Below are 24,591 nucleotides of genomic sequence, written 5' to 3' on the forward strand. Positions count from 1 at the left end.
GTTAAATGAAATAATACATCTAAGTGCTTAGCACAGATTGTTTCCAGTAAGTACTAGTTTTCACCATTATTACCAGAACCATTATTTTTATCCAACAAGCTTACTGAGCCCCAAAAGTCAAGACTGAAAGTTCCTCTCAGGAAAATGGACTCCCAGGCAGGTACAACTGTCTAGCTTTAGAATTGAGCTGGGCTTTGAGGCGAATATGCTGCCTTGAAGGGGGGCTGAGGATGCTTTCAGGCAGAACCAAAATTCCCAGATCTGAGCTTTCATCTACCCCCGTCCATGGGCATGTCCCTCATTATGGGGGCAGAACCTGTTTGGGAATCGTGGGGTCACCTAGACAGCAAACACAGTGGCGAGCCACAGATCACACTGCCCAACAGCCAGCCTCTTCGGGTTGCAAACTCCACAACGGGGCTGCGAATTGTCTTCATCTCCAGCAGGGGGCAGCCCTGCTTCCAGGTCTCCCAGGGGACAAACGGGAGGAAGGAGACCCAGGCTGTCATCCCATCACCTTGCTCTGGGGGAGCAGGGAGAGGAATCGAGATCCAGATTTCAAAGGTAGAAGCCAAAACAAAAATTCAGAACAGACTTGCTCATTGGGTCAAACCGTACACTCTTTTCCAGTAAGTTTCATTAGTTTTTTAACTTTCAATTAGATCCCTATTATACTTTATATCATTTTTACTGGAATTTTCCTCTGAAGCTATTCGGCAGTATTGTGTCTTGTATATACAGGTGCAAGTAATGCTTGGCTGTATTGTTTGTTGGTATTACTGGCAGAAGAAATACTTGTTGGATGAATGAATCATTTCTGGGTGGTTGGTGTGCCTGAGTCTTGATCCGTAAATGAGTTTTCATTGATACGATATCATGTGCTATGTGAATGTGTGTAAAATCTCAACTTAATATGAATCTAGAGCAGTGCTGTCCAATAGATGATGGAAATGTTGAGACATGTATGTCATGCAACTAAGAAACAGAATTTCTAATTGCATTTAACTTGAATTTAAATTGCCACATGTGATTAGTGGCTACCACATCAATAGCCACTTTTCTAGAGGACTGAGACCATAACACAAGTAGACAGCATAAGTGCTAAATGATATGTGTTGACCTCTACATGCAGGCTGGAGGTTGTCAAAGCAGCCTTCTCCAAAATTGTTCTAAGAGTTACATTACAAAATCAGCACATAGTGGATGAGCTGAGATATATGCTAAAACGTAATTCTTCCTGGGTCAGAGGCAGGATGAACAAGCTGGCAATTATCATTAATGGAATTAATACTGTAGGTAAGGTAATGTTAGTTAATATTATCTATTATTATTATTACAGGGCTTGCTAAGGGCCAAGTGATGTGCTAGGTATTTTATATGTATTGTTCCATTTAAGCCTCATAAAAAGCCTATGAATTGGGTATTATAATTATTCTTCACATTTTTAAATTGTGGAAACAGGAACAGAGAGGTTAGGTAACTTTCTCAAGGTCACGCAGCCAGTAAGTGGCAGAGTAGGGAGTTAAAGGCAGCTCCTCTGGACTCCAGAATCCCTGTTCTTAACCATTTAAGAACAGAGGTCTTGTGAGGCCATGTACATTGAGCACTGCCCAGGGTAGCGTCCACCCCAGACCCTGTGGTTCCCTGTGGTTTTGCTGGCAAGATGGCCCCTCAGTGGGGAGAAGTGCTGCAAATGACCTCGGTCGGAGGCCTCGGCCGAGAACACCTAATGGCACCCGCTGCCTCTCTGAGTCCATCCGACGTGTATTTATTTATTAAACAGCTGCTCGGGCCGCCAGGTACATGGCCAGCACCTGGCACGCAGCTGAGCAAGGTACAGCTTTCCGCGCTTGAGGGGCTAAGTGCAACACAGATTATAATCTGACTCCACTGCAGATCTGCCTGAGCGAGAAAGCGTCTGTCTCCACAACAGCAGCGTTCCAGGCCACGCTGGCACTTGGCTTTACACTTCCCGTCCCTCGTGAGCTTGGTCAGTGTGAATGAGCTTCCACGGGTCTGATTAACTCAAAGATATTGGCAAGATCCTCTTTTGGGCCAAGAAAGGGTACATTCCATGAGGAAATGCTACCCAGAGGGACCCCCCGGGTAGGGCTGCCGGATAAAATATAGGATGCTCAGTTCTATTTGAATTTCAGGTAAACAATGAATACTTTTTACAGCTTAAGTACGTCCCAAATACTGCATGGGACATACTTACACTTGGAAAGTATTGTTATTTATCTGCAATTCAAATATAATTGGGCATCCTGTATTCGATCCGGCAGTCGCACCCCTGGCGGGCTGCGGGGAAGATTCCCCCGGACGCACTCTTCCAGGCCACAAACGCCTCTCAGGGATGTTGGTGGCACGGCCAGAATGCCGTCGTAGCTGAGGTCGAAGTACCTGTAGTCGGGGCAGGAGGGGCAGGGTGTCCTGACAGCGAGGGCGGGAAAGGGGACTGACAGAGGGAGCGGGGGTCAGGCCGGGCCGCGGGCCTCAGGCTGGGTCTGGGGGCCTCAGGGGAGCGAGGCAGCGGGCGCAGAGAACTGTGCGCTGGGCTCCGGGTTCACGTGCACGTACGAGGGGCCCCCTGGCCGCCGCCGCGGCGCCGCCAGCGCACATTTCCCTACGCTGGGGTGGTGGCCCGGCCTCCCTTCTCGGTGGGGACAGGGAGAGGTGCGGGCACAGGGCAGCACTGCACCGAGCCCAGCGACGCAGCAGACGGACGGCTGCCCGTGGCCTCGCGAGTGACCGGAGCAGCGGTCCTCAGGTCCCAGCTTTGCGCACAGCGTCACCCGTGGGCTCAGCCTCCGGGACGGCCGCAGGGCTTCCCAGGCCCCAGCGCGCGCCAAGCCCCGGGCGCGGGGAAGACGCCCAGGCCGCCGCCTCCCCGGGTCTGGAGGGTCCGAGGCTGGGCGCGTCCACGCGGGGCCAAGGACGCGCGGCCGGGCCGGCGGGCGGCGGTTCTCAAGCCGGCTGCGCGGCACAATCGGGCGAGCGTGAGCCCGGGCCCTCAGCCGCGCCCCAGACCGGTTCGGTCAGACGTGCCCGGCGGGACCGGGCGTTTGGATCCAGCGCGGGCCGTTTGCTGCCAGTTCCTCCTGCAGGTGGAGATGGACGCTGCTGAGGCGTTAAAATGCCGCGGAGGACCTTAAGACATGGGGCCTGATGCAGGCTTTCCTCCCGTGGAAGTGGGGGACGGCGGTGCTCGGGCACCCAAGCCCCGTGGAGATGGAAGGAGGGGCGGGCGCGGAGGGGTCAGCAGGGTGCCGCGCACCTGAGTATTCGGAGTAATGGGTATTCGGAGTAATGGCATCCCCTACCGTGGTTTCTACAATCCAACCTCCGCAGCAAGTTTCTCTGGGTCCTCAGTGCCCGCGCCCAGCCCCTGCCCCGGCGCCAGCCCACGTCCCAACTCGCCTGTGGGCGGAGGACCTGTCTGTCGTGGCAGCTTTGAGTGGACAGCTCTCTCTTGGGTTCACTGTTGTGTTTCTCCTCGTAGGTTCCACTAACCAATCCTAGTCACCCCTTAGGTTGCTGCAGCACGGCTCTCCTTTCCCTCCTACACGCGACTCGTTTAAACATCCCTGGTCTGTCATGGGCTGGCCGTCCCCAGCTCATGCGTGTCCGGTTCTCCTTGCACGTCACTGTTCTTATTTCTGCCTTCCTGGCTGCTGCTTTTACGCCCTCTGCTGTGTTCGCATCCCACGCTTCGCGGCAAGTTCTGCAGGCGCCGTCTCCCTGGTGGAGGGCAGCGTCTTAGGAACCGCACTGTCTCCACACAGGGTGCCCGGGACCCTGGGCGCTGGCGCCCAGCTTGCTGGGATGGAGGCCGCAGCCTTTCTTTTCCAGGTGTTTGCTACACTAGGCAACACCAGGGCCTACCTTGGCCTTGATAATTGTTCTTTTAATAACTGAAGTGTAAGATCTTCACTCTTACAGTTTACATTGTTAATCTGCACCATTTCCCTGCTTGATGAGATTTTTTTCGAATCCTGATTCTGTCATTTAGTATAATCATTCTCTCCCAGCTTTATGACATACACATTTTTAATAAACTCGCCTTTTGTAGCTTTAGTCAAGTTATTAATTAAAATGTTCAACAGATGGGGCCAAAAGGCAAGCTTCGCAGCAGGATCGCCCAGGTGGACGTGTGCCTTTAATTAGCATCGTTCAAGTGGTGACACTCACCAGCTGTACTAATGTCCAGATCAGACTTCTCCATTTTGCCCACACATATTTCATTAAAGACCCTGTTAAATTCTTTGGTATGGCTCAGATATTCTGCCTACTGCATTTTTCTAATCTACCTAATCTTACAGAATTCGAAATGAATGTGTCTGAAATGGTTTGTTCTTGGGAAACCACGTTGGCTTCCAGGAACCGCTGCTTCCTTATCACTCACGCTAAAGCCACGACCAGAGTTCAAGTCAAGCTCGCTGTGCACAGCATCCAGAATTCGCACTCTTCTCTAACAGGAGAGAGGTATTCCCTGCTGCTGACAAGCTGACAGTGACTCAGCAGTCTCACCGGAAAATCCCACAGTGTATGCAAGGGACTTAGTCTAGAGACAAGATGATTTTAGACTTGCTACTTTTTTCATTATAGTATATTAATTTTCTCTGTGTTTTAGTTTCCTCTCATGAACGTTCATCTTTCAAAAATGATCTCTTTAGTTCCTTTCATTCTAATATTATTAACTGTGCAACAAACAATATGACAAGATACACAAGACTCCTAGCTCCAGAGGACAGACAACTGGGCAGTGAGGATTCATGGCTTGTTTTGTTTTTGAATTTCTAAAATCGAGGTATAACTGACATATGACATATTACTTTCATGTGTGCGACATGATTCAGTATTTGTATAAGGGGATTCACATTTGAGGGATTTTTAAAATGGAGGTGTAACTGACATATGACATATTACTTCCATGTGTGTGACATGATTCAGTATTTGTATAAGGGGATTCACATTTGAGGGATTTTTAAAATCGAGGTGTAACTGACATATGATATATTACTTCCATGTGTGTGACATGATTCAGTATTTGTATAAGGGGATTCACACTTGAGGAGTTTTGGTGGCAGCCCAGGCCCTCCCCTGCCCTCCAGCCATCCATCCCTGTGAGAGTCACTCCTCAGGGTTTTGGTCTCCAATATCTCCAATATGCAGAAGTTAAGTGATTGGGGTGGAATTTCATTTTTCTCATTTTCCAAGTTAACATGTTATTTTGGGCATCAAGTTAGGTTAAGAGAACCCACATGCACACACGAGGCTCCACAGAGCAGGGGTGAGCATTGCACGTTAGGGCGACAATCACCCCTCGGCCCCTCTGCCTTGGTGAGAAGGCTGGAGTGGGACGCGTGTAGATCCTTGAAATTACTTCAAAAAGCTTCATCCTTCCCCCCTCAGAGCCCCTGATGAAGGCAGCAGCAGGCTTCGCACACACACGTTCACAGTGCCCAGCGGAGGGAGGCAGGGTTGACAATGTGACTTTCTCACCTCCCCAGCCAACTCTCACTGTGGGGCTTGTGGTTGGCTTTTTATGCGAGGGGGTGTATGTACTGTGCTGTGTTAGTTGTTAACTAATTGGGGCTCAAACTAGCTGCTTAATAAATAAGCAAATAAGAACATTCCCCAAAATGACTGAAATTTGTTGGATTTATTTCTTTCTAAAGTTTGTACATTTACATATATCATATACATATTTTAAATCCTTCACTATTTTGCATGATTTCTATTACATAAAAACCATTTAAATGCAATAAATTTTGTTGCTGTAAAACAACAAATTATCCCCAACTTATAAAAACACAGGAACAGTTATATTCATGAGCATTTACACAGTAGAGAAATGTACTCTATACATCACAGCTTCTATACACATCAGGTGACTCACTGGTCTGCACGGTTAGCTTTCCTTCAACAACGGTGAGATAGGGTAATATCTATATACAACCATTTTAATAAAAAATAAAGCGATCGTAAAATGTAAACTTAATTTTCAAAATATTCTTTAAACACTTTAACAATATCCACATAAAGTACTGTTCCATTCAAAAGATGACCACCGTAAATCCCGTGATTCTCTAGGAGACAGCATTTCTCGAGCCTGGTGGGCGAGGAGGAACAGGTTTCCTAAGGAGTCGGTGCCACGGGCTCACCCAAGTCTGCCAGTGCTGACAGTCTGGCCACTGAAAAGGAGTAGGCTGCTATTTTATCACTAATTACTTTCACGATTTCAGGGACATATGGCACCGGGACTACAATGGAACTGAAGTGACTGGTGGAGAAAGCTCTGAAGGTAAGGGACTGACCCACTCTGCCAATTAGTTTGAACCCCAGTAAACATAACCCAGTTAATAGGCTGGAAAAGTTCAAAGCTCGTTTTATATTAAAGGATACAAACCTCTGCCCTCTGCCTGCCCTACAGCAATCAAGGCTGCGGTTCCAGCTCTCCACTGCGTCAACTTCTGCTCTAGGAACAGGCTCCGAAGCCAGTGGCGGGCGGGGGGGTGGGGGGGAGAAGGAATGCAGGGAGGCACTGAGGCCTCTGCTCAGCAGGGCTCATGGGGCCTGGGGAGAACCGCGCAGCAGCGGGCTGCGTCCCTTAACGCTTCCGCGGAAAAGAAACCTTATCCATTTCCAGAAATCAAGTGCAAAGGCAAAGAGATCATCCATCCCCGGTTACAGTTCAACCTGCCATCTTGTTTCTTGCAAAGGCAACATATACGGTCTTGGCTTCAGTCAGAGAATTGTTTAATACCTTTGTCAAGCGTCACTGCAGTGACTCGGTCACCCTCAGCAGGGTCAGCCCATGAGGACAGCTGGATCCCTGCAGCCAGGGAAGGCGCACATGGACCAACCCTGGGCTCCTAGGAGCCCAGGAGGAGGGAGGCTGGGAGGAGCCCCTCTTTGCAGAGAGGTGCATGCTGGCCTCTGAGGTGGCGTCCCAGCAGGAGCCCAGGCCCACAGTGGGTCCTGAACTGAGCTTGTGCCTGGGGCTCCCCGGGGGGCGCTCGGGGAAACGGTAAGGGGAACTCCAAAATTCTCCCTAGTAACCAGCATTTTCAGGAATTGACAATAAGGTGCTTATTTTTATAGCACTATTCGTGAAAGCTGAGCCTCCACCCTGCGAAGGGAAACCCATCGTGGCCAGGCCCCTCCCCTTTCCAGCCCCACCACCAGCTCAGAGGGGAGGCTGGCGGGGGGCGGGCCGTGCCCCCCCTTCCCCGTACTCCCTTCTCAAAGGAACCAGCTGGAGAGCGAGCAGCAGCGCCACTGGGGACGATGGCCACGCCAGCCACTGCGGGACGCCGGGGAGCGAAGGTCCACCGGACAGGAGATGAGCGTCCCCCGACTGCCGGCCACCCGCCTCCCTGCACAGCGTCTCAAGGTCAGACGCGGGGCTCCAACTCCCGCCCGCCCGGGAGGGGCCTGCGGGCCGCTGTCGCCTCGGTCCACACCTCTCGGACCACTCGGGTGCTCTGGGTCTCAAGTTTATGTCACTTAGGACACTCGCTGTGTACACGTGTGCAAGTGCATGTACATACTGCCGAGGCCGCACGTGCGCCAGATCTCTCGGAGCGGAGGACAGGCCACAGCACGTCTTCCTCAGCGGAAGGCAAGCGGCTCCCACACTCCCCACACCCCCACTTTGACTCTTGTTCCTACAGCTTAAGAAAGGGTCCTAATGGCATTAAAAAGCAATGAGCATGCATACTCTCTGCAGAGGAGATATTATCCATGCCAAATGGTTACTTGGCTTTATATTAAAAGTCCAAACATTTCAAATGATTAAGCTCCAAAGTGAAACTTTTAAATTTTGCTACTCCTTTTGTATATGATTTCTGAGTCAAATGGACGCTTCTGTAAATCACTATAGTTCTTAGAAGGAAACACACCCTTGTGGAACAGAGACCCTGCTGCGCAGCCACAGAGCCAACTCACGGCGTGGTCAAAAACAGATGAGGAAATAGGATACACTGGCAAAAACGGTTTGAGACTGCAGAGTTAATTAAAAAAACGCAAGTGTAACCACCACCACTACTGCAGCCTGGAGCCGGAGCTGAGCCTCCCAGCCCACGACTCCCACCCTCTAAACTGGACACGAGGAACGACAGGCAGTGTGCGTAGACGAATACACTGCACTCGACCACTCACTCACACACACTCAGTTTTGCTTTAAATATACCAACATGCTGGCTAATAAAGTTTTAATCTCTAGTTATCTAATACTTATATACTGTAAGATAGGCAGTAAGCTCAGACAACTAAGGCCAGTGGCTCTTCTTTGGGGAGAGGCCGGAAAAGAGACCTAAGTATAAAAATACTAAAGTTTTAACCTGGCCCATAGCCTGTCCTAAAGTTCTTTTACCTGTGTCTAGATGCTAATTTGTGCAACCGCAGGCCTGGAGGGCAGTCCCAGATCTCCGGAAGCCCTGATCTACTGCAGGGCTGGCGATAGTTCTTTAAGGTGAAGAGGATGAGGACGCAGTGCTAGGAGGGTGGTTTGAGCTGCTGTAAAACAGACACAGGTACATAAATGATACGCTGGGCACTTAGCTAATTCTTCTGAAAGCTCTATTTTTCTGGACTAATTACAGCAATAAAGAACGTGTGCTTTAAAGCATCACATTTTGTAATAAGCCCCAAATTGTCAGTCTGACTTTATGTTTAAGTGCTCTTAATACTGAAGTTACTAAGACTGCACAGGTTGCCTGTGTTTTTTTTTTTTCCCCTTTCTTTCTGTATATTTCAAATTATAATGAGCTACAGCCCCACCCCGGGTATTGTACACAGGACACTGAAATAGTTTAACAAAGTTAGTTCAGAGCCATTTTTGCTCTGGTGATTCAAAGCTCACAGACGAAACTTTCTAGCATAAAATCTTAATCATTAAAAAAATTAATCAAAATATCATTTGAATTTAAGTTTAATAAAACAGTACCACTGTATAGACTCTCAAAAACTGCATTATATATTCAGTCCTATGAGGTTTTTACTTGCTTTTCATATCACACTGGTTAAGGACAAAAATAAATTTGATGTACATATACCGTATACTGATGTACAATCTACACATTGATACATATAGATACATACAACTATAAATACCCACAACTACGACATTGGCAGGTGACGGAAGGCATACTATTTGATGCCTGACATACTATCAATATTCTCCAAAAGCCTGCAACACTACAGATACACACGTAAATTACAAAGGATGAGCCAAAGAGACCTAAGGAAACCTACTGTATATACAACTACTTAACTTGCGATATTTTCTTGCTGTTGCAGTCAAGTCCACAGACTGTCATGCAGATCCACATCTTTACTGGCACTCTCTCTCTGAAGACATTCTCTCTGGAGGCACTGGCCACTCACTGTCCTAGGCAGAGGCTGCCCGCTCGGGCTTTGGGTACTCTGGGCACAAAAGGAAAATGGCAATGGCTTTGGACCTTGGTCCTCCTTTTGAGAGACACTGAAAAGAGAGCAGAAGCAGTGACAAAGCACCTTTCATCACTGTTGGGTTATTCTGTGTGAGCTACTGGTCTCTGAAGTCCTCTGGGTAACTTGGTACTATAAGATGTCCAAGGCCAATGGAGACACCTGTTGCCCAGGGTGAGCAGTTGGCCTGGGAGAAGAGACAGCCAGAAAGCTTTGGAACCAGGAAGGCCCAGAGGCTCATCTCCTTACAAAAGCTGATCTTCTGTCAGAGTAACTCAGACACTCAGTGAGAAAAGCAGGTGCTAGTTAAGCTCAAGTCACACTAGTCATTAACCAGGCTCTACTGTGAACAAGTCCTGGGTGCCACTTTGATTCCTGTTTAACAGCATTAATCTTATAATTGCAAAAATTCTGACAATTGAAAAGTGAAGGGATCAGGAGGTTGTCCATTGTTGCAGCTAAGGAAGGTGGCTCCCCACCTGCTGAACTCTTGGCCCGGTCCACAAGAGCTACACTACAGAGCTTTGGACCACAAGACTGAGAATGCCCTGTGAACTTGGCCTTAAAAAAGCTTAACGGGTGACTACAAGGAAAAGTGCCAAAGAATCAAATTCCAGTGACCACTATCTATACCCAAGAAAGTGTTCCAAGTAAGACAATGGAGAAACTTCTTTAAGGTCAATTTTCTTCCAATTGTCTATGATTAGGGATAAAGGCAGAGAAGAGGTGCAGCTCCAGGCCAAAGCAAGCCCTGCCCTACCTAAGAATGTCTTCCCCGGCTCTTTCTGTGCTGGAAGGACAACAGGCTGGGGCCGGCAGGAGGCTCCTTCCCTGCTGGGTATGTAAACCCCTCTCCAGCCTCAGGGGTTCTGTGCTTTGGCCACAGGGTGAAACACGAACACAAGAGACCAACCCTAGATTGGCCTTGGAGAGCCAGCCAATTTTTCTCTCCCAGAATTAACTCCCTCACGTCACTTCTGACCAGGAAACACTCATCTTTGGAATGAGGATCACAGCCGCAGAAGCAAAGACGGTCTTGCACAGGTGCTCTCCATCCTCTTTACGCAAGAGCAACAGAAAAGGTTCATCCGGTCCAGGACTGCAGTCCCCCAGACGACTCTCCACGCGAGGCAATTAAAATGTGCAGAAGTGTTGCTTGGTTTAATCAGGCATTACTAAGAGTCAGCAAATGATGTCTGTAAAAGGCAAACTTCAAATAATGTCTATGGCTGGCAATAAAATAAGGACTCTTGCATGCTAGTAATTAGGTTTCGACTGCTAACAAGGAATTCCTGACCCCTCCCTGTAAATGTCAACATGTGAGGTGGGGGAACACACCCTGAGACACTTCAGTTCCGCACACGGCTGCTTCTATGGACAATTCGGCAACAAGACTGTCACCAAGGTATTTTGATGACTCTCAAGATTTTCTATACTAAAAATTAACATTAGGTCTATTTCTGCGAAGAGGAATAATAACTTATTAGATGGAGAGAGATCGCAAGGCTCCCGGTACTGAGGGATGGGTGAGGGATGGGGGGCAGTACCTTCAGAAGGGAAGGAGGGGGCTCCCCTGTACCGTGAACTGGGTGGCAGGTGTGGAGGAACTGTGAAGGGGAAGGTCTTCAGTCATGTCTCCTGACTAGACCCCACGGGAAAGAAATGATCACAAAGGAGACCCTGGTTGGCTATGGGCAAGGCTCTCAGGATCCTGTCACAGGAGGGGCCTTGTCTCCTACAGGATAAGCTCTTGGCCTGCGAGGGGCACTGGCACCAGACAGTCCAGAGGCCTCAGGGGGAGGTGTTCTCAGCCCATCCCCTAACAACGGCAGTCTGGGATCCTGGCTCACAAAGTAACCTTTGCAGTTGTTTTTCAAGATAAACTATGGGAACACAGTATATACCACAGCTTCAAAAGTGCCCTTCTCATCTGTCTCTCTATTAGCATATCCAGACGTTCTTGGAGAGAACATTAGTGAGTCATACAGTGAGCACAATGCCGTCGTGGTGCTGATGCTGACCGGGCATTTCAGAGCTGCTCGAGTGTCTAAACACTGCAGCAAGGTACCATTCCACGTCTGGTACAGACTCTAAGTGACACACACGGAGACATTCGACATACACACACACACGCATACTGGGAGCACACACATTCAAGCCAGTCAGGGATGTTGATTTTTCTTTAGTTATTGAAGCTCAGAGATGATATGGTCTAGGTACCTCTCTCCCCCCTGCTTAGGATAAAGATCTAGGCAGAAAGCACACACACTGATGATTCAGATTCTAGGAAGAAAGACTATTCCCTTGTAGAAACCTTGGATTCAGCCAGAAGCTACAAAGAAAGAATCAGGTACATGGGCCATGTTGGTAACTACCCTGTTTGTTTCTAGGTGTTGAAACAAATTTAGTCACTGCCTTTACCTAATAAACAAGATAGAGGGTTAGAAGGAGTTTTTCAAATGTGTGGCAAAAACACCACAAAGCAAGCAGCTACAACCTTAGGGAGGGGTTTCTCTTTTCTGGGCACCAGCAAATATGGGCATTTCTACAGCTGAAGGAAGTGCATGTTAATAAATAGTCCTGTATAAATACTGGTGCATCGGAACAAAATACCACTAGAAAGTACCATGGTTTAGGAGCAGGTTTTCTTTAATTCCCCGGAGCCATGCTATCCACGCAGAGTCCCTGAGCCTCTGGTCACACAGCACCTTAACTAGTAAACCGAGCAGAAAAGAGCAAATCTCTGTGGGAGAGAAAAGAACATTCAAAGTAATTCCATTCGCTCTGAACTTGTGGAGATTCTAGGTTTAAGGATCACAAAGTTTTCAGGTTCCAAAATCAGAAAGTTCTAACTCACAGTGGGCTCAATTTTCACTCCTTTCTCCTCCTCAGTAAGAGAATGTTCTGTTTATCACCCTGAATTTCAAAGGGACTGTCCCTGGAATAAGCTTATGACTGCTCTGAGCAGATACAAAGAAATGATTTAGAATCAAGGATTTATTTTAGGGGACAGTTCAGTGCAGCAGGGTGAAGCGGCTTCACAGAGACAGAGACAAGAACAGACTAAGGGACTCTGTGTTTGTCACCAGGAGATTCCTCAGTTTTCCAGCCATAATCCCTTCAGATTTTATTCCTTTCAGATTTATTGTAAAGAATCAACATTCTATTGCCAAACAACTATAGGGAAAAACAACTTTTTCCTTCCCTATTTTGCTTTGTTAAGGAAAGAATGAAAGGGGCTCCATTTTGATATTATTTTGTTAGGAAGACCCCAAATTCTTACAATCAGGAGACAACACCATGCCTATATATATAAAAGAACCTAATTCCCGGATGGCAGGATATCCACCACAGACGGCTCTGGATTCCTTGTCTAGACCCTGTGGGAGTGAGGTAACGATTTCCTGCAGATCAAAAACACAGCTCGTTGCTGCAGCCCCCGAGTCCATTGTTGCCACTATCCTTTAGAAAACAAAATGAACTTTGGGCCACCTTGCCTCTGCCTTCAAAAGACGCCACTTCCTCCTTCCTTGCTTGGCTGAAATGGAATCTACACTTCAAGCGAGCTAATGTGCTTCTTAAATTCCCCAGTCCTGAGGTCCTTGCCCGCCTCTACCCCCACCAGCAGGGCCGGACTCAACACTAAGCGCTCGGATGCGTGAGGCCTCACAGGGGAGTGGCACCTCCCGTGACTGTAACTCTTAACTGAACCTCTGCGAGCGCGAGCGCTGGATTCCACCTCTGTGACTGGGCAAGATTTCACATGAAAAGGCTTATATTAGCTCCAGCTAGAATTTTCTAAACTACAAAGTTTGTCCAGTTAAGTGTTTCACAATGGATTAAATCTTTAACCTTTAAAAAAAGTGTAACAGCTGATTTGAGAACACACAAAACAACTGAGCAGAGTGCAAATGAGAGAACCCTGAGGGAGAAGCGATACATAATCCATTCTGAAATCATGATCCCCTCCCCTCACAAAAGGTGCATTAGTTATCAGGTAGCAGAAATCATCAAAGCAAAGAAATCAAGAGCAAAGAGACAATCTGTACAGAAACTAACAAAAATATACAATAGGAAAGGTTACTAATGCACCATTTAGTCACAGACTTTTTTTTAAATATATTCACGGATTCACCAGAAAGATCTTGAAAAACTCTATTTTGCTCCACGACCAGCACTTCCTGGCCGCAGATGGATTCTAAGTGACTTTTTGCTTAATGCTTGGAGTTTCAGGTCGGTGGTCTTTCCTCTCCGACACGTTTCTCTTGACCTTGGCGGTGACCGGAGATGAATCTGGGTTCAGTGAGGGGCTGGAGTGCGACTTCTTCAGGCCCGCGGCGCCCCCTCCACCGCTGCTACTCAGCAGCTCCAGGCCCCCCTCTTTCAGAAGGCGGACATACATCTCATAGCGGGTTTTCTGCGGGGAGTCAGAGAAGAGGGGTCAGTACACTGTCACAGGCACACGGCGCAAGGCGCCAGCAAGCTCACTTCCCGAAGGGCAGGGCTGGCAGCTCAGGAGGCTGACTGATGGTTCATCGATTTGGTAAGAGATAAAGATAGAATCTGAGTTCTCCTTTGTTCTGCATTCTGCAGGAACAGCTATGAGATGGAGGAAGCCTGCTTCCTGAACACTCAGCACAAGAAAGTGTGAGTTGGAAGAGCTGCGGCCTCTGGTTTTGGGGACCAGATGGCTCTCAGGCTCAGGCCTGCAGCCACTGGGGCCGCCCCACAAGGCCGTGGCCGAGGCCTCCCCTGAACCTGGCTGGGGTGCGGTTCTTTACTCCCAACTTGAGGAAGCAGTTGGTGGTGAACCTATACTCCTGTCCCCTACGGGCCCACTAACACTTCCTACAAGCTGCTCTGGGTTTCCTGCTACGGCTTTTCTGCTAGGATTACCAGCTTCTCAGAGTACTATGGTTTCTTGCAAAGCTTCAAATTATTTCCTGATGCTGTTCTTCATTCTACACAATTTTTTTCATCAACTGTTCATTGAGTGTCTACTATGTTTTAAACGGCTCCTTGATTTTCTTGTCTCTGGGTATCTTTTTCTAAGAATAATTGAGAAGAACACTGCAGAGATTTTTTTCTCTAACCTTTATTGGTGCTGCTTTTCTTTTCTTAAGTTTGTATCTGAGTCACTATATAGAGCTATTGTGTACATAGTACAAATTACAGAAGGGTCTCAGATTCTCGATTTGGTAGATTCTAGTCAAAATAAGTCTCTCATCATACTGCTTCCACACATGAAGGATCTGTAGAAGGCCTAAAGTATTTTCTTTCTAAGCAAAAGAACAGCACAGTTATAAATTGTCCCAACAAAGGCAGCAAAGTCTTTTATAACTCTAAGTCTTTTAGGGATTTTTCTGGTCAAATTGAGATTTTATATATCTGTTTTAAGTTAATAATTATGAAGCTGAAGCTACTTGAAGCTACTCTTTCAAGTTGTTTGGTTCAAAAGTAAGGAAAAGCTGCTAGTCATTAAGCTTGCTCTGGGTTTGGTCAGTAGCCATGTTGAGGTGCCAAGCTTTGGTTGACAATGATTACATTATGGGGTGCCCACAGGCTAACCTGAGGGCATTAACACAAGAATCATATACAATTGGTACGTTATTATCCCTGTTTTACAGTAAAGGAAATAGAGGCAGAGATAAGTCCAAGATAGTAAAGAAGTGAAGCTGGGATTTGGACTCTAGAACCCACACTCTTAAGCTGCATTTCCTTCCTGGGTATGAAAATATATGCAGGAATGTGTATTTTAGGATGACAACTCTGAGAGACTCTGTAGGTTTGGCCATCAAAAGCCATTTTCAACTCCCCTCTTCTCCTATGTCCCTCCCACTGTTGATAAAACCAAATACTTACTTTCCCAGACACTCTTGCAGCTAAGATGGGCTGTGTGATATTTTGGCCACTGAGATATAAGGAGAACTCTCCTGGGGGGCTTCTGTGAAAGCGATTTTGCTTTCTGATGAAAGGGGCAGGCTTGAGAGGAGAAGCCACTGGTGCCAGCCCCTCACTCTTATTCCTTCCTTGACATGGATGTGATTCCTAAAGCTGTAACCCTGTGACATGAGGCAGCAGGCGTGAAGGCAAAAGGACAACATGCTAGGCCTGAGGGGAAATGGAAAGACAGAAAGAGCCCGGGTTCTTGATGACACAATGAGCTGGGTCCAACTCTCAAAGTCCTTACTACCTCTGACTGTCTTGTTTAGTATGAATAATAAATAGCCTTTGGGGTTAAGCCACTGTTAATCAGGTAATGGTTTTTTCTGCCACATTTTTTTCTTCTAGTTTCTTTTGAGATATAATTGACACACAGCACTGTATAAGTTTAAGGTATACAGCACAGTGATTTGATTTATATACATCATGAAAGAATGATCACAAAAAGTTTAGTGAACATCCATCATTTCATATAGATACAAAACTAAAGAAATCGAAAAATTTTTTTTTTCCTTGTGATGAGAACTCAGGATTTACTTTCCTAATGACTTTCATATATAACATACAGCAGTGCTAATTATATTTATCATGTGTTTCATTACACACCTAGTACTTATTTATCTTATAACTGGCCGTTTGTACCTTTTGACTGCCTTCATCCAATTTCCCCCTCCCAACTGGCAGCCAGAATTCTATTCTCTTTTTCTATGAGTCTGTTTATTCGTTTGTTTCTTTTTGATGTATAATTGACCTACAGCACTATGTTAGTTCCTATTACACAACATAGTGATTCAACATTTCTATACATTTCAAAATGATCACCATGATAAGTCTAGTTACCAACTGTCACCACTCAAAGATATCACATAGTTATTGGCTATATTCCCCATACCCTTGACTCATTTATTTTGCAACTGGAAGTTTGTGTCTCTTAATCTCCCTCACCTATTTCTCTCCTCACCCTATACCTCTCCCCTCTGGCAACCACCTGTTTGTTCTCTGTATCTATGACTCTGTTTCTGTTATTATGTTTGTTCATCTGTTTTGTTTTTAATAGATTACACGTATAAGTGAAGTCATATTGTATTTGTCTTTCTCTGACTTATTTCATGAAGCATAACACCCTCTAGGTCCATTCATGTTGTCACACATGGTAAGACTTCATTCTTTTTTATGACTGAGTGGTATTCAATTGTATATATACCACATCTTCTTTATCCATTCATCTGTTGGTGGACACTTATGCTGCTTCCGTATCTTGGCAATTGTAAATAATACTGCTATAAACATTGGGTGCATTATCTTTTTGAATTAGTGTCTTCATTTTCTTTGGATATATACACAGAAGGGGAATTGCCGATCACATGGTAGTTCTGTTTTTAGTTTTTTGAGGGACTGCCATACTGTCTTCCACAGTGGCTGCACCAATTTTATTTTTAACTGAAGTAGAGTTGACTTACAATGTTGTGTTAGTTTCAGGTGTATAGCAAAGTAATTCAGTTTTATATAAATCTGAAAAAGAATATATATATTCTTTTATAGGTTATTGCAAGATATTGGATATAGTTCCCTGTGCTATTATACAGTAAGTAGGTCCTTGTTGTTTATCTATTTTATATATAGTAGTGTGTATCTGTTAAACCCAAACTCCTAATTTATCCCTCCCCGGTGGCTGCACCAATTTACAATCCCACCAACACTGTAGGGGGGTTCCCTTTTCTCCACAGTCTCGCCAACATTTGTTATTTGTGTTCTTTTTGATGATAGCCATTCTGACAGGTGTGAGGTGATATCTCACTGTGGTTTCGATTTGCATTTCCCTGATGATTAGCGATGTTGAGCACCTTTTCATGTGCCTCAGGTACTGTTCATTGCAGATGAAAGCATCACTAATTGATACACATTCCAATTTTAGTAAAGAAGTAACAAAGGAATAAAATACTAATCTTTTCTCAGAAAGCTATCAATACATAAGGGTTTAATAAGGGCATATGCTAATAAAAAATATGTCATCAGTATTACACAGTGGTCTATGCATCAGTGAAATCTAAAGTCATATTCATTCTAGGAATTTAGAGACTTAATCTGTCTCTAAACTGCCTTGGTGGCAAGATTAAAATGCAGGAAAGAACTGCATTTTAATATGAATAAGGTTTAGTAAAATGATCTAAAGACAGTTTAAAAATACATTCAGAAAATCAATGTGAGGCATACTATTTCACAAAACTAGGGCATCTATACAATAAAAGGGATATGAAGGACAATTTTTTGAGATGACTTGAAAGGGGACAAAAGGAGAAAAGGTGACTGGGCCATTTTCTACTAGCTTTTGAAGAAACTGACATTATTGGGAAAATTCACCAAAAAAATGCAAAAAGAAAAGCAATTTCATCCACTCATTTTACAGCTCCAGCTGCAAAGCTGTTGCCCCCATAAATTACATCAGTGTGTCAATCAACAAACAAAAGGCAGAGTACAGAGGAGTGGCAGTACATGAATCATCAGATGAGAAGAAAAGACAAAGCAAAGCAAAGGGTGAACAGGGGCCGGCAACCAGGACTGCTCAGATGTTGAGAGAAATAAGGAGAAAAACAATGTGGGTTTGTTTAGGAACTTCCAATGGCTGTGCTCTATTTCTGAGTTAAAAGGGCTTACAGGGACAGAGGCTACTAAACCCAGTAATACAGCTTTGCTTTCTACCATTCTCTGTGGCCAAGCCAAATTCCTCTTTAAACTATTTTAGGACAGCTTATCTTTCATCTCAGGACTCTTCAGGACTACTGGAAGGACTGCGATCTACGTTCTTCCGGGATTACAGACGCACCCAATTTGTAAACCTCTATCCAGAGGCTTTGGGGCCAAAAAACGATTGCCTCTGAGCAAAGACAGGCAGCTCTGAATGCAGCCCGAGGAGTGAAGGGTTAGGACTGCCCTCAAAATCCTTCTCCAAGACCTCTCCTGGCTCTCCCCGCTGGGGTGGGAAAGTCAGACTTCTTCCTAACAATGCAGCCATGTGGCATCTTTGGGAGGGTTTATTTCCTTTTTTCCTTTCGGAGAAGACATGACTCTTTTTTCTAAGACTAATCCTGAAATTTTTTTTAGGTTAGAGCTGGTGTTTAGGGAAAAGCAGAGCAGCAGCAGGAAGTGTACTTCTCAATCACTTTTTAACCTGATGTGCCAGTTCAGAGACTGAAAACCTGAGGGTCATGTTCCAATGGTCAATCTCAGCCAAAGAAGCTGGTAGAGGACAGAGCAGCAAACACTGTTTGCTGCTTCCCTAGCAGCCTCCTCTTGCAGCTAACGGAGTTGTGCTTTTCACTGAGGGTGTCATGTTCTAGCCTAACCCCAGGACAGGAATCGTGGTCTAACCCAGATCGGATAACCCTCATCCCCTTGCCAGTCGACCTTGCAGCCCTGTGACCTAGACCTGGCCAGTGACATGTAAGGAGAGCTGACTAGGGTACTTCCATGGAAGCAGTTTTTGGTGCTCTGATAAAAGTTGGGAAATGAAATGTTCGGAGCTACGGCAGGCACTTTGAAACCATGAAACGATAAGCATGAAAACAAAAAAGCCAATGTGCTAAGGATAGCAAATCAGAAATTTAGAAAGATCATACATCTTTGGTGGCAACTCTCAAGCAGCCAGTGACCATCTACTTCGAGTTTTCTTAGGTGAGATAAAGAATGTTTATACTATTTAAAAACGTAGTCAAGTTTTCTATTATTTGCAGACTAATAAAACGGTCAACACTCAGCTTGGACTCACTCATAAAAACAACATCCCAATTGACTGGCAAGGGCTTAATTTCCAAAATAAACAAACAGTTCATAAAACTCAATAATAAAAAAAAAAACTCAATCAAAAAATGGGCAGAAGACCTAAATAGACATTTCTCCAAAGAAGACAGACAGATGGCCAAGAGGCACGTGAAAAGATGCCCAACATCGCTTATTATTAGAGAAATGCAAATTAAAACTACCATGAGGTACCACCCCACACCGGTCAGAATGGCCATCATCAAAAAGTCTACAAATAATAAATGCTGGAGAGGGTGTGGAGAAAAGGGAACCCTCCTACATTGTTGGTGAGAATGTAAATTGGTGCAACCACTATAGAATACAGTATGACAGTTCCTTAAAAAACTAAAAATAGAATTACCATATGACCCAGCAATCCCACTACCGGGCATATACCCAGAGAAAACCATAATTCAAAAAGAGACATGTACCACAATATTCATTGCAGCACTATTTACAATAGCCAAAACATGGAAGCAACCTAAGTGTCCATCAACAGAAAGGATAAAGAAGATGTAGGGTACACACACACACACACACACACACACACACTGCAATATTACTCAGCCATACAAAAGAATGAAATAGTGCCATTATATGATATCATTTATATGTGGGATCTAAAATATGATACAAATGAATTTATTTACAAAACAGAAGCAGACTGACAGACACAGAGAACAAACTTATGGTTACCAAAGGGGAAAGGGGGAGGGGATACATTAGGAGTTTGGGATTAGCAAATATTATATAAAACTACTATATATAAAATAGATAAACAACAAGGACCTACTGCATAGCACAGGGAACTATATTCAATATCCTATAGTAAACCATAATGGAAAAGAATATGAAAGAGAATATATATATATTTATAACTGAATTACATTGCTGTACACCAGAAACTAATGCAACATCAACTGTACTTCAATCAAAAACAGTATCTCAATTGAGCTGTACATGCACTTCCTGTCATAATTTTATTTAGGAAAAGATATGCTTAATTAATAGGCTTTGGTGTAACGTAGTTTTGTTGGGTTTTCTCTGAATATTCAACAAATTATTGATGGATGTTATTCCACTCTAAGCCATACTGTGGTCACATAATAAGTATTAAATCCATTGACTATTTTATTATTTCCATTAATAGTTTTATACCAGTTGCTTGCCCATGCTATACCATGGGCGCTAGAGTACAGTTCTCTCGGTCCTACCCTATAAGCCTACAACACGTAGGATATCAAGATTGTAAGAGTTAGCCAACAAATTGTCCTATAGCAGTTTCTGGATCTGGGTAATGATTAGTTAGTATACTAGTATTTACTAGGGAGCAGCCTGGAGATACTTCTAAAATCCTGAGGAAGGAAATTTGACAATAAAAACTTTGCTCCTTGATTCTTCTTTCTCCCATATCCCACATCCATCTGTCCCTCTATCTTCAGAGTAAATTCAGAAGCACACCATTTCTCTCTGCTGCCACCACTTCCAGTCTGGACCAAGCACCATCACCTTCTGCCTGGAGAAATGCGATAGCTGCCTCTCCGGTCGCCCTGCTCCCTCTCTGGCCCCCATGCACACTCTTCTAGAAGGAGCGTCATGGGCTAAACTGTGAGAGTGTGTCATCTGCTCAAAATGCTCCAATGGCTTCTCATCCTTAAAAATCCTTCCAAACCCCAAATCCTTACACTGGCCTAGGAAACCCCCATCAGTGCCGCCCCCCGCCCCCCAGTCTGGTGTCTTACTGCTGCCCCCAGGCACGCTGTGTGCCAGTCACCCTGCCTCCTGGCTGTCCTTGAACACAGCAGACACACTCCTGCTCCAGACCTCTAGTACCTGCTGCTCTCTCTGCCCAAGAAGCATGGCCCCAGGAACCCACAGGGCATATTCCCTGGCCTCTGTCACCCCTTTCGGTCTTCACTCAAATGTCTCCTTTATGCAGAGGCCTTCCCTGGTCATCCAGACCTAAAACTGCCACACCTGCTCTTCGCGCTGGTCACTGCATTATTTTTCTCCTTAGCATTCTCACCATGAGCCTTAGAGTTTGCTTATGAAACAATCTTGTCTATCTTCCCCCTGCCAATCCTAGAATGCAATCACATGTGGGCAAGGACTTGGCTTTTGTTTGTTAATATATCCCCAGCACAGAGAACACAGAGTACACACTAAGTAAACATTTGATGAGTGTATAAATGGAAAGAAGGAACAAATGAGAAAATAAATTTCTCATATCTAATAGAAAACATATTTTGAACTCTCAATGTGGCAAATTCTAGAAAAATAAAACGACGGATATAGATGCAGAGGTAGATGCCTGATAAGCCCCTCCGTCAGTAGCCGCTAGGGGATGCTCTTTCACCTCCAGTGTTCCCCATTCCCATGTTTTCTACAAAAATGCTAAGGTCTGACCCTGAGTGGCACCACTCAGCAAAGACTTGTCTATGCCCCCCACATCCAGACCACGGCTGTCGAGACGCCACCCGCGCAAACCCTGCAGAGTGCGCTGAGGCTGCGTACTTAAGACTGGGGCTCTCTCTCTACAGAGAAAGAAAAGTAGTTTATATCAGACTTTTGAGGTTCATGAAACAGAGACATATTTTCTGAGCGTCTCTTATGTAGTAGTACATGAAGACCAAATTTTATTACCCACTTAGAGCTTTAAAAAAAAAGTGAAAAACTGGACTTTTGGAGTGTGGCATGTGGTGGTTCTTCATTTGTTAGTGACTAGATCTCATTCTGACATGAAGGGCAGCCTCTAAGTTTACCTTCTAACGAAAGCATCCATTAAAAATACAGTATGCTAACACATATATATGGAATCTAAGGAAAAAAAAAAAAAAGGTCATGAAGAACCTAGTGGCAAGACGGGAATAAAGACACAGACCTACTAGAGAATGGATTTGAGGATATAGGGAGGGGGAAGGGTAAGATGTGACAAAGTGAGAGAGTGGCATGGACATATATACACTACCAAATGTAAAATAGATAGCTAGTGGGAAGCAGCCGCACAGCACAGGGAGATCAGCTCAGTGCTTTGTGACCACCTAGAGGGGTGGGATAGAGAGGGTGGGAGGGAGGGAGATGCAAGAGGGAAGAGATATGGGAACATATGTATATGTATAACTGATTCACTTTGTTATAAAGCAGAAACTAACACACCATTGTAAAGCAATTATACTCCAATAAAGATGTTAAAAAAAAAAAAGATAAGAGTTTGTCAATGGTCATTTATACATGAATTCCTTTGCCTGATGACTCTTGCACTGACTTACATGTAATGCACCAGGATCACGTTTACCCTTGGGTAAATACGTCAACACTCACCTAAGATTCTAAGCTCTGTGGGGCAGAGTAGCAACCTCATCAATATTAATATGGGAGGGAACCTGCTGCTGACACTAAACAAGTAAATAATAACAATATGGAGGTGTTACACTTTTGCTCTGACAATAATGTTCATAAGCAGATAGTAAAAAGGGAAGAAGAAACAACAAAAAACCATGAATGTTTTAATTAATATAATTCATGCCACAAAGTAACCACTGTGCAAGCATGAACATAGCTCCAGATCGGGCACGTTAAAGATGAGATGGGCTGCAGAACGCAAGTCTGTGGGAAGCAATGTGACAGGGAAGAGAGCAGTCTTGGGGGCAGGTGGCCACTAACTATGGCATTGATTCACTTTCCTAAATCCTTGCTAGTTTTCATTACGTGGCCCTTCCAGGGTGTACTTTCATTAGGAAGGACAGAGGGAGCCTGAGAATGCGATGTGCTTTGGGGACAGTTACTGTCTTTGGTCACATTATTAAAGGTCTTTTTTTTTTTTTTTAAATCATTTTCACAGTTGTTCCCTTTTTAAAAAATTTATTTATTTAATTTATTTATTTTTGGCTGTGTTGGCTCTTTGTTGCTATGTGTGGGCTTTCTCTAGCTGTGGTGAGTGGGGGCTACTCTTCATTGCGGTGCGCGGGCTTCTCATTGCGGTGGCTCCTTTTGTTGCGGAGCGTGGGCTCTAGGCGCACGGGCTTCAGTAGTTGTGGCACACGGGCTCAGTAGTTGTGGCTTGCAGGCCCTAGAGCGCAGGCTCAGTAGTTGTAGTGCACGGGCTTAGTTGCTCCGTGGCATGTGGGATCTTCCTGGACCAGGGCTCGAACCCGTGTCCCTTGCATTGGCAGGCAGATTCTTAACCACTGTGCCACCAGGGAAGCCCCGTTATTAAAGGTTTTGTCGTAGTCTCTGTGGATTCATTCTCAGATCAATTCTTAAAAAATTCAAAGCTGTATGCTCAGCTTCCTTGCTCAGAGATTCTCCAACAGTATGAATAGATTCATAGCAGTATAAATGTGTGAGCTGATCCCACTATCAGAAAATTGAGATGGGATTTTACCAAATCCAAGCTCAGTGGCTGCTCTCTGCAGAGAAGCATCTGAACACTGCTTTTGTGGCTTTGTCCATTCAGCAAGCTCTCTCCCTTAACTTCCTTTGTAAGATTTGTGCTTTCCATAAAACCTTCTGTGACCGCCAAGAGCCAAAGACAATTCAAATGCTTAATGGCTTCTTTTTCTACTAAAATCAAGTTGTTTCTTCACTCTGTAACCTCCTTACTACATTTTTTTGCAACGTTAATTTATTAAGTTGGTCTTTAATCACCTGTAAGAATACTTCTCAAACATGTAGGAAAAATATCCCTTTCACTAGCAGCAATGCTTACTAGGGAGGAACAAAACAATACGGTATCCAAGGCCAAGTAAGCTGTGGCTTAGGTGAATGTTAAGTGCTAAAAAAAAAAAAAAATCCTGAGTATTATTATTTGAAAAGAAGTTTAATCACATCCACATCTGATCGAGCAGTCTCTTTTCTCTTGAGCTCTGCATACCATTTTTCATTTCATTTAATATAACACTATCTCCTTTTGACCTCTGATACATGAATACAATAGTAACAGCCTAAATGAAAAGAAAACTGCAACGGCAATTCTAACTTAGGGCTGCCATTTGCCTTCAGACCTCACTGCACCAGCAATCAAGTCCTGAATACATTTCCTCCTGACATTTCCCCTTCTCAGGCAGGAAGGGTAAAAGGCCAGCTTAAAATGAAAAGAGAAGAACACCAATAATGTCATGTACATAGCAAAACACTTTTTGCTCCTAGATCTCTACACTGGAAAACAAACAAACCAAAACAATTAAAACAAGCCAACAAAACAAGGAGCTCTGGAAGAAACTGCTCATCTCCACTCTGCATTCTATAGCACGATGCAGAATTGACTTGCAGACTTTCTCCTTGACCGGCTGGCTCACCCTCCGCTACCTGCTAACTTAAGAAAGCAATACATTAAAAACAGAGCTTTCTATAAGTTCTTATCTGAAAGCTATGCTAGGACTTACATTTTTAAAA

At 44.9% G+C, this 24,591-nt stretch overlaps 1 protein-coding gene across 9 annotated transcripts in view; it reads right to left on the reverse strand.

Annotated features, from left to right (window-relative positions):
• Positions 1–5,690: 5,690 nt before the first annotated feature.
• The window catches only part of PSD3 (pleckstrin and Sec7 domain containing 3), a 545,202-nt gene continuing 526,301 nt past the window's right edge, over positions 5,691–24,591 (reverse strand). For 7 of the 9 annotated variants that reach the window (XM_061177522.1, XM_061177515.1, XM_061177517.1 and 4 more), the window contains one exon: positions 5,691–13,873. In XM_061177522.1, the coding sequence (XP_061033505.1) occupies positions 13,655–13,873 (219 nt within the window). In that variant the 3' untranslated portion in view covers positions 5,691–13,654. The remainder of the gene's footprint in view (positions 13,874–24,591) is intronic. The other 2 variants (XR_009698802.1, XR_009698803.1) reach the window with 2 other exon arrangements.

Source organism: Eubalaena glacialis, chromosome 20 (genome assembly GCF_028564815.1).
Source record: "Eubalaena glacialis isolate mEubGla1 chromosome 20, mEubGla1.1.hap2.+ XY, whole genome shotgun sequence".
NCBI classification, from domain to species: Eukaryota; Metazoa; Chordata; class Mammalia; order Artiodactyla; family Balaenidae; genus Eubalaena; species Eubalaena glacialis.